The sequence below is a fragment of the Phaethon aethereus genome, assembly GCF_964289735.1.
Source record: "Phaethon aethereus genome assembly, chromosome: 3".
Taxonomy (NCBI): Eukaryota; Metazoa; Chordata; class Aves; order Phaethontiformes; family Phaethontidae; genus Phaethon; species Phaethon aethereus.
In genome coordinates, this window is record NC_138576.1 from 83640334 (window position 1) to 83652635 (window position 12302).

The 12302-nt window shown below is 39.3% G+C and overlaps 1 protein-coding gene across 1 annotated transcript in view; it reads left to right on the forward strand.

Annotated features, from left to right (window-relative positions):
* DISC1 (DISC1 scaffold protein) overlaps positions 1-12302 on the forward strand; it is a gene marked incomplete at its 3' end in the record, with an annotated part of 216437 nt that overhangs the window by 15358 nt on the left and 188777 nt on the right. Inside the window, exons 2-3 of the mRNA XM_081998396.1 lie at positions 5716-6698; positions 10260-10329. Of these exons, the coding sequence (XP_081854522.1) occupies positions 5716-6698; positions 10260-10329 (1053 nt within the window). The remainder of the gene's footprint in view (positions 1-5715; positions 6699-10259; positions 10330-12302) is intronic.

Sequence of the window (12302 nt, forward strand, 5' to 3'; positions counted from 1 at the left end):
ACAGCTGGGCATAGGGTAAGTGATGACTGGGGAGCCCAAAAAGGTAACTGTTATGTTGGGTGGTTGATTATGTGAGTCTATCCCAGCTAGCCTAGGCAGTGGGTTGGGTGAAATATAGGATTGAGCTGTATAAGGAGATTTGGAGACTGGGTTGAGGCCTGTCAACTAGAGATGAATTTTGAATGTGAGATGTAGTGACGGAGAGCGAGATGTGTGAGGTGTGTCTGTAACAGGATTATGCTGAAGTTTATCGCAGAGGTCTTGGGCTTCCCTGGCTTTGTGTTTTTTTTTTTTTGCTTGGAACTTCTATAGCAGTAGCTGACTGCATGAAAACACAGATGAAAAGAGCAGAAATGTCTTTTTTTGACAGTATCATGCTATCTAAGTGGTCCCGCTTTACTGAGAGAGCACAGAGTCACTTGGCCTTTCTAGAGCAAATCTGTCCACTTGCTTTTCTGGCCAACAAAATGAGTGTCCTTGTAATGCCACAGTGGAGAATTTGGGTGGTGGAACTTTCATTCAGCTTGGAGGAATGCAATTTTCTATAGTAGCCCAGCCTGGGGTCTCATGTTGGCAGCCATAGGGCATTGATTAGTTATCAAATAGGCCTTCACAGTGCAAGCTGGATACTTACTATATTTTTAAATTTAAAAAGATCATGAAAGGCATATATCTGTTCTTTTTTTGTCACATTCAGGTGCTTAGGCCCTGATTCAGCAAGGCACTTTCCTGAGACAAAAAGCCTGCTTTTGTGTGTAGTCAATGAAGATGAATGCAGATATTTTTTAAAGTGTTAGTAGTATCAAACACAATTATAATAACTAATTAAGGAAAGGGGTGCTTCTCTTATTCCCCCTGACTAAACAGGTGATTGTTACTGACATGGGCAGTGTTTGATATTTACTAGCTTACTTTTTAATAGATTTGTTTTTCGTAGTGTTATATGCAAAACCAGATTTAAAACACTTATTTTTTTGGGGGGGAGGGGGGGGAGGGAAGTTGATGGGTGCATTGAAATGGGTATCAATCGGCTAACATGACTCTTACTCTAGAGAGAGGTGCTGTGGTCTTGTCAAATGGCTTAAAATGAGTTGTTGCATTAAGGAGGTAAGTGGCTCAAATATAACAACTCAATGACGTGCATTATGGGACTGTGTCAATAAAAATACAGTTATTTAAACACTGGCTAAGGAAGGCCACTTGCACAACTCTTTGAAGTGTTTTTTTAATGAAGAATAGGAACTAACATGTATTTAATGACTTCAGAGAATATTTTGTATGTGATGTCTTGGGAAATTTAACAGTTGAATAAATAAAACCAGCCTGCAATCTTAGAAATCACGGGAACCCTTGGTGAGGAAATAATTTGTAAATGGTATCAAATATGATATAGCTCAGCTGTTGCTTGTCTTCTATAGATACACTGTATAAAATGCTAGATAAATCAAATTATAGTTAACATTCAATAAGTAAGATGAAAAAGCTTAATGAGAGCTTTGCTTTTTAAGAGTTATAAAAATCTGTTTTCAAAGGTAACTTTCTTTGAAAGCTTACTTGTGTAAAGAGATGGTGCTGATTTGTTTTAACATAGGCTGCATTGAGATCAGTGCCATCTTATTTTGAATATTTTGTGATATCTTTGAAATTCAGCAAATGAGTCAAAATAATTAGGAACCTGCAACATTTTACATATGTTTATGACATAGGAACTGAACAGTAATGGTTATTATCCTGTCTGATTAATTCCTGTGAATGATTCGTTTTTGTTACTGATAGGTTAAACATTTGTGTGTCTGTTTGTAAATAATAAATATTTTCATCTGGCTTACTTTGTTCATGTACAGTTTAATGCAGGTGTTTAAGGCTTCCTTAACAGAAGCAGCATTACAGAATTTGCTTGGAGCAATGCTTTGGTAGTTGACTTTGAATATGACCAAGTATCTTTTCCTCCACACCACAGTTACCACCCACAAATGCACTGAAGGTGAATTTGTTGTTATGATAAAAATCAACTGTGCATAATATAGGTGTATTCAGATAGATAGACGAACTCTCTTTAAAACTGCATGTATAATTTCTCACTTACTTTCAGGGGGAACTTAATGAGCTTGCAAGCATTCTGCATTATGGGTTTAAAGCAGGGTGGGGAGGTATTGCTTCAGGGTTTCCATACTGATCTATAAAGTCCTAGTGAACTTTATAAAAATGTAAGGTAGTTACACCTGTCTGTCCACAGATGCTACTAGAGCATTTGATCAAAAAAATGGACTGCCACTTTTGTGGCTGAAAACAAAGACTGATTATCAAAAATGAATTAGATGACTGTTCTGCTGTCCCTTAGCATGAGGCTGGGTACAAGAGAATGTGCTCCTTCCATCAGTAGGAAATGCTCTTTGGCTTCACCTCTCTGTCATCTTACTGGTGCAAGCAAGATGTGAACAGCATTGCTGGTCATGCCGTGCTTTAGAGCAATGGATTTAGCCCCACCGCTCTGGGCTGTTAGTCTATGAAATGTTGGCCATCAGGAAAGATTGTTATGGTGAAAGAGCTGTTACAGTTAAGTTATTTCTGGGCTTTCATAATTTGGATTTGAAGCAGTTTGCACATAATCTGACATTGGAATATACATTGCACCATCTTCTAGGATTGTAACATACATTTTTTTTTTTAAAGTTCATTTGTAATATTACAGTTGAAAGGTGTTTCTGCCATTTGTGACTTTTTTGCTGCTTCTAAGTGCGTGTCTCATGCAGTGCATGACACACTGTAATGTAGTTTTTTTAATTACCTTCAGTTGTTTCACAGTGTTCCAAGGTACCATTTTGATAGTCTTGTAGTTAATTGCCCTGAGTTATTTGACATGCTTGTAACTAAGGGAATTATAAGGAAAAAATTGAGGCTTTTTTTTTTTAAACAAGCTAGATGAATTTGTTCAGTGTAGTTTCTGTAACTGATGTGCAGACAAAGCAAGATATGGTTGGAAGGCTGTGCAGGAAAACAAAGTCTTTGTAACTACATTTCAGATATGTGATGATAAACAACTGAAATAATCCTAATCTTCAGAAAAGGAATGTGGCAGAAGGGTAAACGGTATACAGACAGTATACCTGAAGCCATAGTGACAGCCTAGCTGGATTTCGTGGTGGCCAAGGGCACTGCGACTGGAGTCGGGGGTCTGGCTGCAGCTGCCTCCTCCCTCCCCTTCCTTTGGGGAAGGCGTGGGTGTTCATGTTGAGGTGCTGGTCCCAGCTCTCTGGCCGTCCACTCCTCCTCTGCCCTGTGCTCAGGTGCAGATAAGCTGGGGCAAAGGACCTGCAGCCCTCTCCTTGTAGCATCCTTGAGTGGCTTGTGGCTTGGATGACAATCTTGGGTATAATTTGGGCAGTGTTGGCACTCTGGTAGCCAGGTGAGGGACTTGGGCTGCTGGACTTGCCAGGAGGAAGCCCTGGAGTCCATAAAGGAGCTGAATGGTAAACCCATCTGGAGGGCTACCTGCAAATGTTGGGAGGAGTGCAGAAATGCATGGGTTTTGTGTGGACTAGTTCAGGAAACTGGAATTGTACCATTCCAGTAATTTTTAGAATAACATCCAGTTCACTTGGTGCAAATATCTAACACTTTGGCCAATGTAAACCTTACTTACGTTAGCTTAGTTTAAATTTGGTGTTTAAAGAGTGGTGATTATGTTTGCTTCAGAAATTCATAGTGATTTAGTGAGATCAATTCTGAACTGATTTTAATTAAACCAAACCTTTTCTATTTTTACAAATGAGGCCTGTGACTAGCCTTTGTAAACGGCATAAAGTATATCCAGTCTTAGAATGACTTTTTTCTGCATGACTGATTTCTTCTGCTGGAGGCAAATTTAGGCTGCTATTTTGTGTATGAACTAAAATAATTAAATTCTAAAGAACCTTTTGTTCAATTTTGGTTCCCTTACTCCAAGAGCGGTTCCTGTTTGTTAAGACTTCTATTAAATTACTCCCAGTACAGCATTTCACTGTCTTTTTATAGTAGATGGGCTGATAGACTCCGTAACCTTTTTTTATTTCTGATTTCTGTGATGCTTTTTCCTCTGTCAAGGGAGAATGTAAGAGACAGCTGGATATTCTAATTTATGGTGATAGGAAGCAGAATACAGAAGCTTAACTGCAGTCCCATGGTGAGATGTGCCACTATTCTAGTATGTGGAAAATGTATAAATTGATTTTATTGAAGGTTATTTGGAGATAATGTAGTGAATGTTGGGAAAAGTTTTGTGGGAAGTTTCGGGTCTAATGCTTAAATTTTTGTATAGGATGTCATTGTAGTGAGGTGTGTATGAGACTTGTGTTAGGAGTTACTGAGGTGTTTAGATTATGTGCACATCTCTCAATGTAAAAGTTGATAAAGGGTTGTGATTAGAGGTGAATATTACATATATTGCTTGTAAAGAAATTTTTTTCTTTTAAACTTGTGTTTTTGAAAGAGGTTTTTTGTGGATGATGAGACTATTTCTAACACTGGAGATTCTGGCAATTGACTTGGTTTCTGTGAGTAGAGGGTAGCTAATCAAGGGTGTAATTCAGCTAGTCACTAGCTCCCCTTGAAGCATGATTCTGGCAAATAGGGCCCGGTCAATATGTTTTTGTGTTACAAAATAGATGATGGTGCAGGGCTCATGTTCCCATTGATTGTGCGCAGGGCAGAAGAATGGAATACCTTTTGACTAGCGGTAAATCTGTAAGAAACTGAAAGTAGTTGCCATGTAATCTTTTACCCATAATGTTTTTTATAGATATGTACAGAAAACAAAGACAAGATACCACAATCTAATCTCCCACTTTTAATGTTATTTGTGTTTGCTATCTTGGTTCTTGCTATTGTGCTCTGCAAGCCTCAAAATTATTTTCATGTAAGTAAGGTATATGTGGGGAAATTGAGCTATTGAGCAGAGGGCCCTTCTTGATGATACTAATATTGCAGTAATGCTAGCAAGGGTATGGTGGCATTAGTTTTCTAGGACTGATAGTCCTGCATGCAGAACTTTTTCCTTTAACTTCATGTTTTGGACAATAAGTAATACAGTAAATCTCAATGAAAACTTACAGAAGATCTCATTAGAGTGACGGATATGCAGCCATAGAGTGTTACAGGGTCGCATCTGTTCTGGAAGCAGAATCTGAAACCCTTGCTTGTATTAATAAAAAATGGATATGAACACAAGAAACTGGACATAAGCAACAACAGGTTATGCACAAAATTTCTTCGTGAATATGGTTCTTATTTTTTGATGCAGATTCAGTCCTATCTGAGATGTGCTTGTAAGTCTGAAAATTACTCTGGATCAGAGAGACTTAAACAAGGTCAGTGCTTTGCTGTGCTAAGTGAATTGAGAATGAAGGGCTGTGCAGAGTATTGCTATGAATAGGGAAGATGATGTGGTTCATCTTACCCAGGTTTGTGTCCTGATGGATGCGATTATGTTGGTGAGTTCACTTAAAAGCAGGTGCAAGCTCTTCAGAAAGTAGGTGAATACACACAGTGTTCTCTGGTAACACCTTTTCTCCTCTATCTGCAGTATGGTCAGTGTCCTTGTTTTGCTGAAATGGAAACAGATGTGCTATTTGACATTCCTGAAACAATTATTTTCAGATGCTACAATATGTTAAGCCTAGAAAATTGCAGAAACATTTCAATGACTTTTTCTTCCTTCCCCCTCCCTCCTTTCCTCAGATGGTCAGGAGCAGTTAATGCCTGCAGGCTCTCTTCGTAAAAAGAAACTGGCAAAAAGACCTGGATACATGAGGCCAGAAGCTCAGCAACAGATAGAGTTTCAGACCCTCGGTGCCTTCAGCCCAGAAGAGCTTAAACATGGCAGGCAGCATTGTGGAGACTTTGAGAACCGCTCTCTACGCAGGCAACACAAAAAGGGCTTTGAATTCTTACACTGTAGTTCAGTTGCAAACAGTGCTGTAGTTACCAGTGATGCGGTAACAACGTTGAGAACTACTGGAAGCATGGCAGGGAGCTGCAAAAATATTTCATGTTATAAGAGTCCGCAGTCAGAAAACACAGTGATGCCAGTTTACACTGCCACAGCAACAAGCAAAGGAGACGCTTCTACTGTATGCTGTACATGGCAGAAGAGCCACGGTGCTAAAGTGAGTGACCCCCAAACCATGTATGCTTTGGATCAAACAGAAGTGAATAACAACTGTGAATATCTAAACAGAGACAGTGTTTCTTGTTCTGTTGGCGGACACAGTAGCTTTAGTTCAAGTTTCAGCTTCATACAGCTCTCCTTGAACTTGTTCTCTGGAGTAGGTGATGCTGAAGGCAAGTCATCCATCGAGGAAACTGAGTACGTTCTGCATCCCAGCACTGCAGGAAATCTGCAGAAGCCAGAGGAGACAGCGCAGACTCATGAGTACTCGGGAGCTTTGCATTGCTTCTCCAGGCTCAGAGACAATTTGGAGTGTGAAAATGAGACCACAGCAAATGATAAACTACAGGACTGTGAGACTGTCTCTCTCTCGGATACAGATGCAACATTTTCATATTCTACAGATTCATCGGACGCAGCATCTGCTGGCTCTTCTGTCACCTCGGGCTATGAAAGTAGCTTTACTGTTAGTGACCATAACTGGGATACTTTGATGAAAAAATATGAACCAGTGCTACAGGACTGCCTGCTTGGCAACCGCAGTACCTTAAAGGTTGGTTATCTCTCTTCATCTTTTGATTCCTTCTCCTGGTCTCCAAAACATCTGTCCTTATAGTGTCAAAGTCGAAGTTGATGTAGGAGTTGGGATATTAATGGCTTTTGTGATATTTGTTTGTAGAGGGTTACAGTAGCAGTCTGCATGATAAAAGTGAGAGAATTGGTTTCCTTTTCTTTTTGGTCCTTTAAAAACAAAAAGGGTGATGTTGTAGTACCCAGTTCCCATGTTCTGCTGAAACTGTGATCCGCTCATTACTAATATGTCACACATCAGTTTCTTAATTCAACAAATACCATTTTCTTTCACAGGTGGCTGTTTTGTCTGCAGTTTGGAGTATATGTAGTACAAAATTAGGGGGTGGTAAGAACTCTTTTCTTGAAGCACCATGATTTAACAACACTAAACTTTGTAATTGGCAATGTGTAAATTTAGCCAAAGATTTCTTGGAGTGAGGCACCTGTATGAGAATAGCCTGTAATCTAATAGATGGGTACTCTCCACGCATGAACTAAAATGGGGGCCATATCCCTGCTCTAACTTAAACTTTATTTTTTTTTTTTCTTCTACCCCAGAGGAGTACTGGGCTGCTGAGTCAGGAGTCATTCTTTTTGCACATGTGTATACCCACATGTATACCTACTGCATATACAGGCAGTCTAATTCACTGTGTCCTTTGTGGAAGAGGGCTGGGGAAACCTTAAGAAGGATCAGTTGGTTTTGTTACACAGTTTTTGGGATGGCGGGGTGGGCATCAGAGGGAAGCCATTCTGAGCTTACCTGTGATAAGAAGCCAAATATCAGCTTTATTGTGCATGCAGGAAGCAGTAATCTAGAGATTAAAGTGGACAGGATACATTTCACAAATTTGTTCAAGTTGTACTAAGTGGGTGGTGGGTTTTTTTGCCTTATTTTGTGGGGTTCGTAGGGTAGTTTTCTTGAGGGTTTTTTTGGGTGTGTGAGTGTTTTGTGTTTGGTTGTTTTCTCACTAGTGTCCTGAGTTTCTGGGATGCCTTTCAGAAACCCAGGTTCTTGTGACTTCTCAGCTCAGGTGTACCTCCTGAGATGCACTGCATAGTCTTTAGGCCTGATGAAACAATCTGCTCTGGGGAGAGTTTGCACAACCCTGCTGTCTGGGTAAGACAGGAGATCAAGAAACTTTTACTCTTTCTTTACTGTCCATGACATCTGACAAGGATTTATGGTGCTCTCTAATACTTACTTCATGGAGGATGCATGTAGGACTCAAACTAGGTTCTCTTTTTTACAGACTTGACATGGAGCATTTTTTTTGGCTTCATGCCTCATTCATGCTTCATTCAACAATGTGCCCATAGTTTGGGGAATTAATTTGTGGCAAATTTGGGACTATATAAGATAATCACGATAGGAAATTATTTTTCCTTGATTTTTCCTTGTTTTCAGTATGCTTATTTGATAGGCACAAAAAAAACCCCTAACATTGCTATCTTTAATTTCTGTGTTCAGTAATTCATTGAATGGAGAATTGGGGATTTGTGCCCTCAGATACCTTTGCCCTTGGTTAGCCAGTCATGTATGTTTAATTTGAAGTGCCTTCCTGTTGTAATGATAATGAGCAAGTCTCAAAATTTTCAGAAGGGAGCAAAGGCAACCGTAGTCAAGAAAAGGAGACAATACTGAAGTAGTTTAAAATTATTTTTTTAATAAGTACAGAAAAAGCAAAGTGGTCATCACATGGTACAGATATAGGACATGTCATGCTGAAGCAGCTCTTTGAGTTGAGCTCTAAACATCTTACCAGCCTGCAAACAGAAAGTACTTTACTGTGACAGCATCAGTCAGTTTGCTGTGGGCATGCTTGGGCTGTGGTACCCAAGCAGGCTTTAAATGACCTGCCACTGTGAGCACGTGATGGGATAAACACTGCAAAGAGCAGCAAAGCTGTACTCTTGGTATAGATGGCTGTTATACATCATATATATGAAAAAAGTGTCATTTAAATCATTCCTACTGCAGGCTTCTTTAAAACTCTATCAAAAGTATGGCATAAAATGCAGAAAATAATTTATGGTGAGGGTTCAGGGCTCTTCAATATGTTACACATTCCTCACCAGCCTCAGAGAAAAAAGGTTGGAGTTTTAGGATGTGAAAAACAAAATAAAATAAAGCCTTGAGGAAAAGGGAGCATATATAGCATTGCTTTATGTTTTTCTTCTGGGGCATCCTATAGCCTATTATTAATCAAGCACTTTCTGATTTTTTTCTGGCTTTATTTTTTATAGTTCTTTTCTGACTAGTCTCCTTTCACATATCCTATTTAGAAGGGATACCAGTCTTGCCTGATTTCTGTGTTGATTGTGTAGTCATGATAACTGAGTGTTTCTATTAAGTTGTTGACTGGCTGTACCTATTTTTCTCTCTGTAATGTAGAGTTTAAATGTAGAGATTTAAATATGAAAGAGTTTCAGGGAGGAGCAAAGTCTCTTGTAAATGCAGAATGTCTGAAGTATGGATTTTCTTGTTGGCAGATGCTTTCCCAAGCACTTTCAGACTTTGGGCAATGAGAATATATGCTGCTGCTTTTTCTAGGCTTACCTTTTTCAGTGCTGGTAATGGCTTGTTTGGTACAGGTTATGTATAAACTTAATAAAAAGAAAACACTTCAGTCTTGTAACTGTAGCCATGTTAGGCTGTAGCTGGCATGGCAATGGGGAGAGGGCTAGCTACCTTCTAACCAAATTCTTCTACTTGTAAGAGCTTGTAAGGGACTCTGAATGCTCACCTAGCTTTACAAATTTTTAGCAACTTTAGAACTTTGGTCCAGACCCTTCATGTTAAGAAAGAGAAGCAGTAACTTTTGAAATAAAACTTTATTATGGAAAGAGTTTATTTTTGGGTGTGAAAGGGCACTCTGTATCTAGTATAGGTGTTCTTGGTGTTTTGCTGCTTTTCCCCATCTAGCATTTGCAATGTGAACATTTCTGAAAATGCAAATTGTTAACACTATGTAGATGAGCCTAAATTATATTTTAATGAAACTTCATTGGCTGGATATAAACACAGTTTTCTGTGCTGTAACATGAGTATACTTGTTCCAAAATATTCGTACTGTATTTCTTTTTACTTACAGAAGAAAATGTGGTTTGTATATGGAAATTCTGGATTTGTTCCGTGTAAAACTCGGATGCAAAAAATTGTTAGAATGGGCTCAAGAACACACTGTTCAGTACAATGTGATCAGAAGTAGATGTCATGCTGACAGAATCCTCTAATAATCCTTCCTTTGACCTATTCAAAGTGTGAAAAATATCCTATAATCACATGATCTCTTTTGCTTTTCAAGAAATATTGTTTGTTATTCTCTGTGTTTGGACTAAAGCCATGCTTGGCTCAAGTCGCTGCAGTTTGGTAGACTTCCAAGTAGGTCTGTCCCCTTAAGAAATATTGTGCTTAACTCTCAAAATTGGGCCATTCTAGTTATGTAGTAATCTGTTAAATTTGTATTATATAGAAGTTAATAAGCTAAATAGTTATACATGCAACTTCTTCATAGTTAACTTTTTTCTCTTTGCATAGATAAAATCCTTGATCTTACAGCTTCAGAGGCTTCAGGAAAAAGCAATAGAGGAAGACGACTATGATGGAGGTGAGAGTTGCTCCCCCCTACCTCCCTACTGGATCATGCTGCTTTTTTTTTCCTCCTTCTCTCTCCTTACCCTTTATTTTATATTAGCTACATAATGGTGGTTAGGTGTGGAAGATGAGTTCAATGAACTATTGTTTATTCTGTCATATGCAGGAAACAAAGAAGTAGGTCAGCAGCAGGTAGCAACAGTGTTTTTTTTGTTTTTTTAATCTTCTTGAGCCACATCACCATGTGGGAAGGTTGAAATCCAAATATTCACCATCTGGATCAGCTGTTTTGAAACAGCATGACTTTAAAAAATGCAGAAATGAATGAAAGCTTTGAAAGGAGAAAGGATGGGCACTGGCTGCTGAGAGAGTGTGATTTGTTACTTGCCACATTTGGTCATGACACTACAGCAGGGCTCAAACACAGAAATGAGGTCAGTAGCTATTGTAAAAGTGAATGATACTGTCCTGTGGGATTAACTTGATGTCCTCTAAGTTGAATCAAAACCAGCTAGAGAATATGATGGCGATACAGCTGCTGGCAAATATCTGTATTTGAATAATGATTTTCCTTTCAAATGCCTTGGTGCTTCTGATAAACTCTGAATGTGTGCACGTTAATAATTAGAGCATCTATTAACACGCATCTTGGGTTTCTTACTGTTTCCTGTTATGGTAGTCTGTGTTCAGGTACTCATATTTGATAGTCTTCAGCTTCTAGATTAAATTCTTCCCACTAGAGTTATCTTCGGTTGGGAAGCCCTGCAAACATTTCAGTAAAATCTGCATGGGTACTTCAGAGAATAAGGCTGGAAAAAGATAGTTCCTTTCCTGCCACTTTTTTAACCTCAGTCTTTAGGGATTGGGGAGTGGTCAGACTTGTGGTTTGCCTTTCAAAATTAATGTGTGAAACTTTGCAGTTATACCATGGCTCTGTTTCCCTGCCCCCAAAGCTGCCCCTCAAGGCAATTAAAATGTGTTTTAATAGTGTCTAGGGAGTAGGTGTGTTGGCCCTTTTGCCAACAGAACCACTTGTGCCTTTTAAAGGCTTGCCTATATAGAGCAGAAAATTCTGCTACTGTCACAAGTCATTCTTTTAGTGTGGCATCTCCCAATGGGGAGAACCTCTAGGTATGTTAAAAGCTGAGGATGTTGTGGATGTTCATGTGTTTAATTTCTGTCAAATAGACATTATTGATGTGTATGCTTTACATGTGTAACACTCATAACTCTTCTTTTTTTTAAGTGCCTGTGGGTTAAGTTCCCAGTTGGAGACTTCCTGGCAGCTGTGTACTCGGTACATGTGGTTCCTACAGATTCCAGCTGGGATTCTCTGGGCAGTCAGCCACTCTGACAGCAGTATTTTAGTATATCAAGTGTGACATCTACATGTGATGCCATGTAGTTGATGACCACAGTGGAAAATGACGACTTGTCTAACTTTGCACAGAAAGCTCGTGTGTAGTTTTCCTGGGTGCTAGTCTTGTACCTTCAAAACAGGACCATCTTTCTGTTGACCATGATTTTATCAATTACCCTTTTCAGTTTCCACCTTGGTTATCAGGCAGGTAGCATGGAGGGTGGTTTGCAGAGCCTTGCATTAATTACCCTCAGGAAAATGATCTGGCTGAAATGTGATTTCACCAGGTCGTGTGGGCACAACTTACAGAGAACAACAGTGGCAGCTGTACAAAGGTGGAGAGGAGCGTCCACAGACGAGATTAATGTTTTCTGTGTTAAGTCTATAGACAGAAAGCATTTGTCCTGATATGGGACTAGATACTGAGGTGCTTGAGAGACTTTGCCTTGCGTTCTTCCATCTCTTTGAAATCCATCTTCGCACAAGTGTTCTCAGACAATGCCATGCTGCTTTGTGATATGTGACCATGCATCCTTAATTTTATCAATTCCTTATTTTTGAGTCCTTGGCGCACTTTCTGTCATACTGGTCTTTGTTCCTTTTCTGATACAACTGTCAACCCTTTT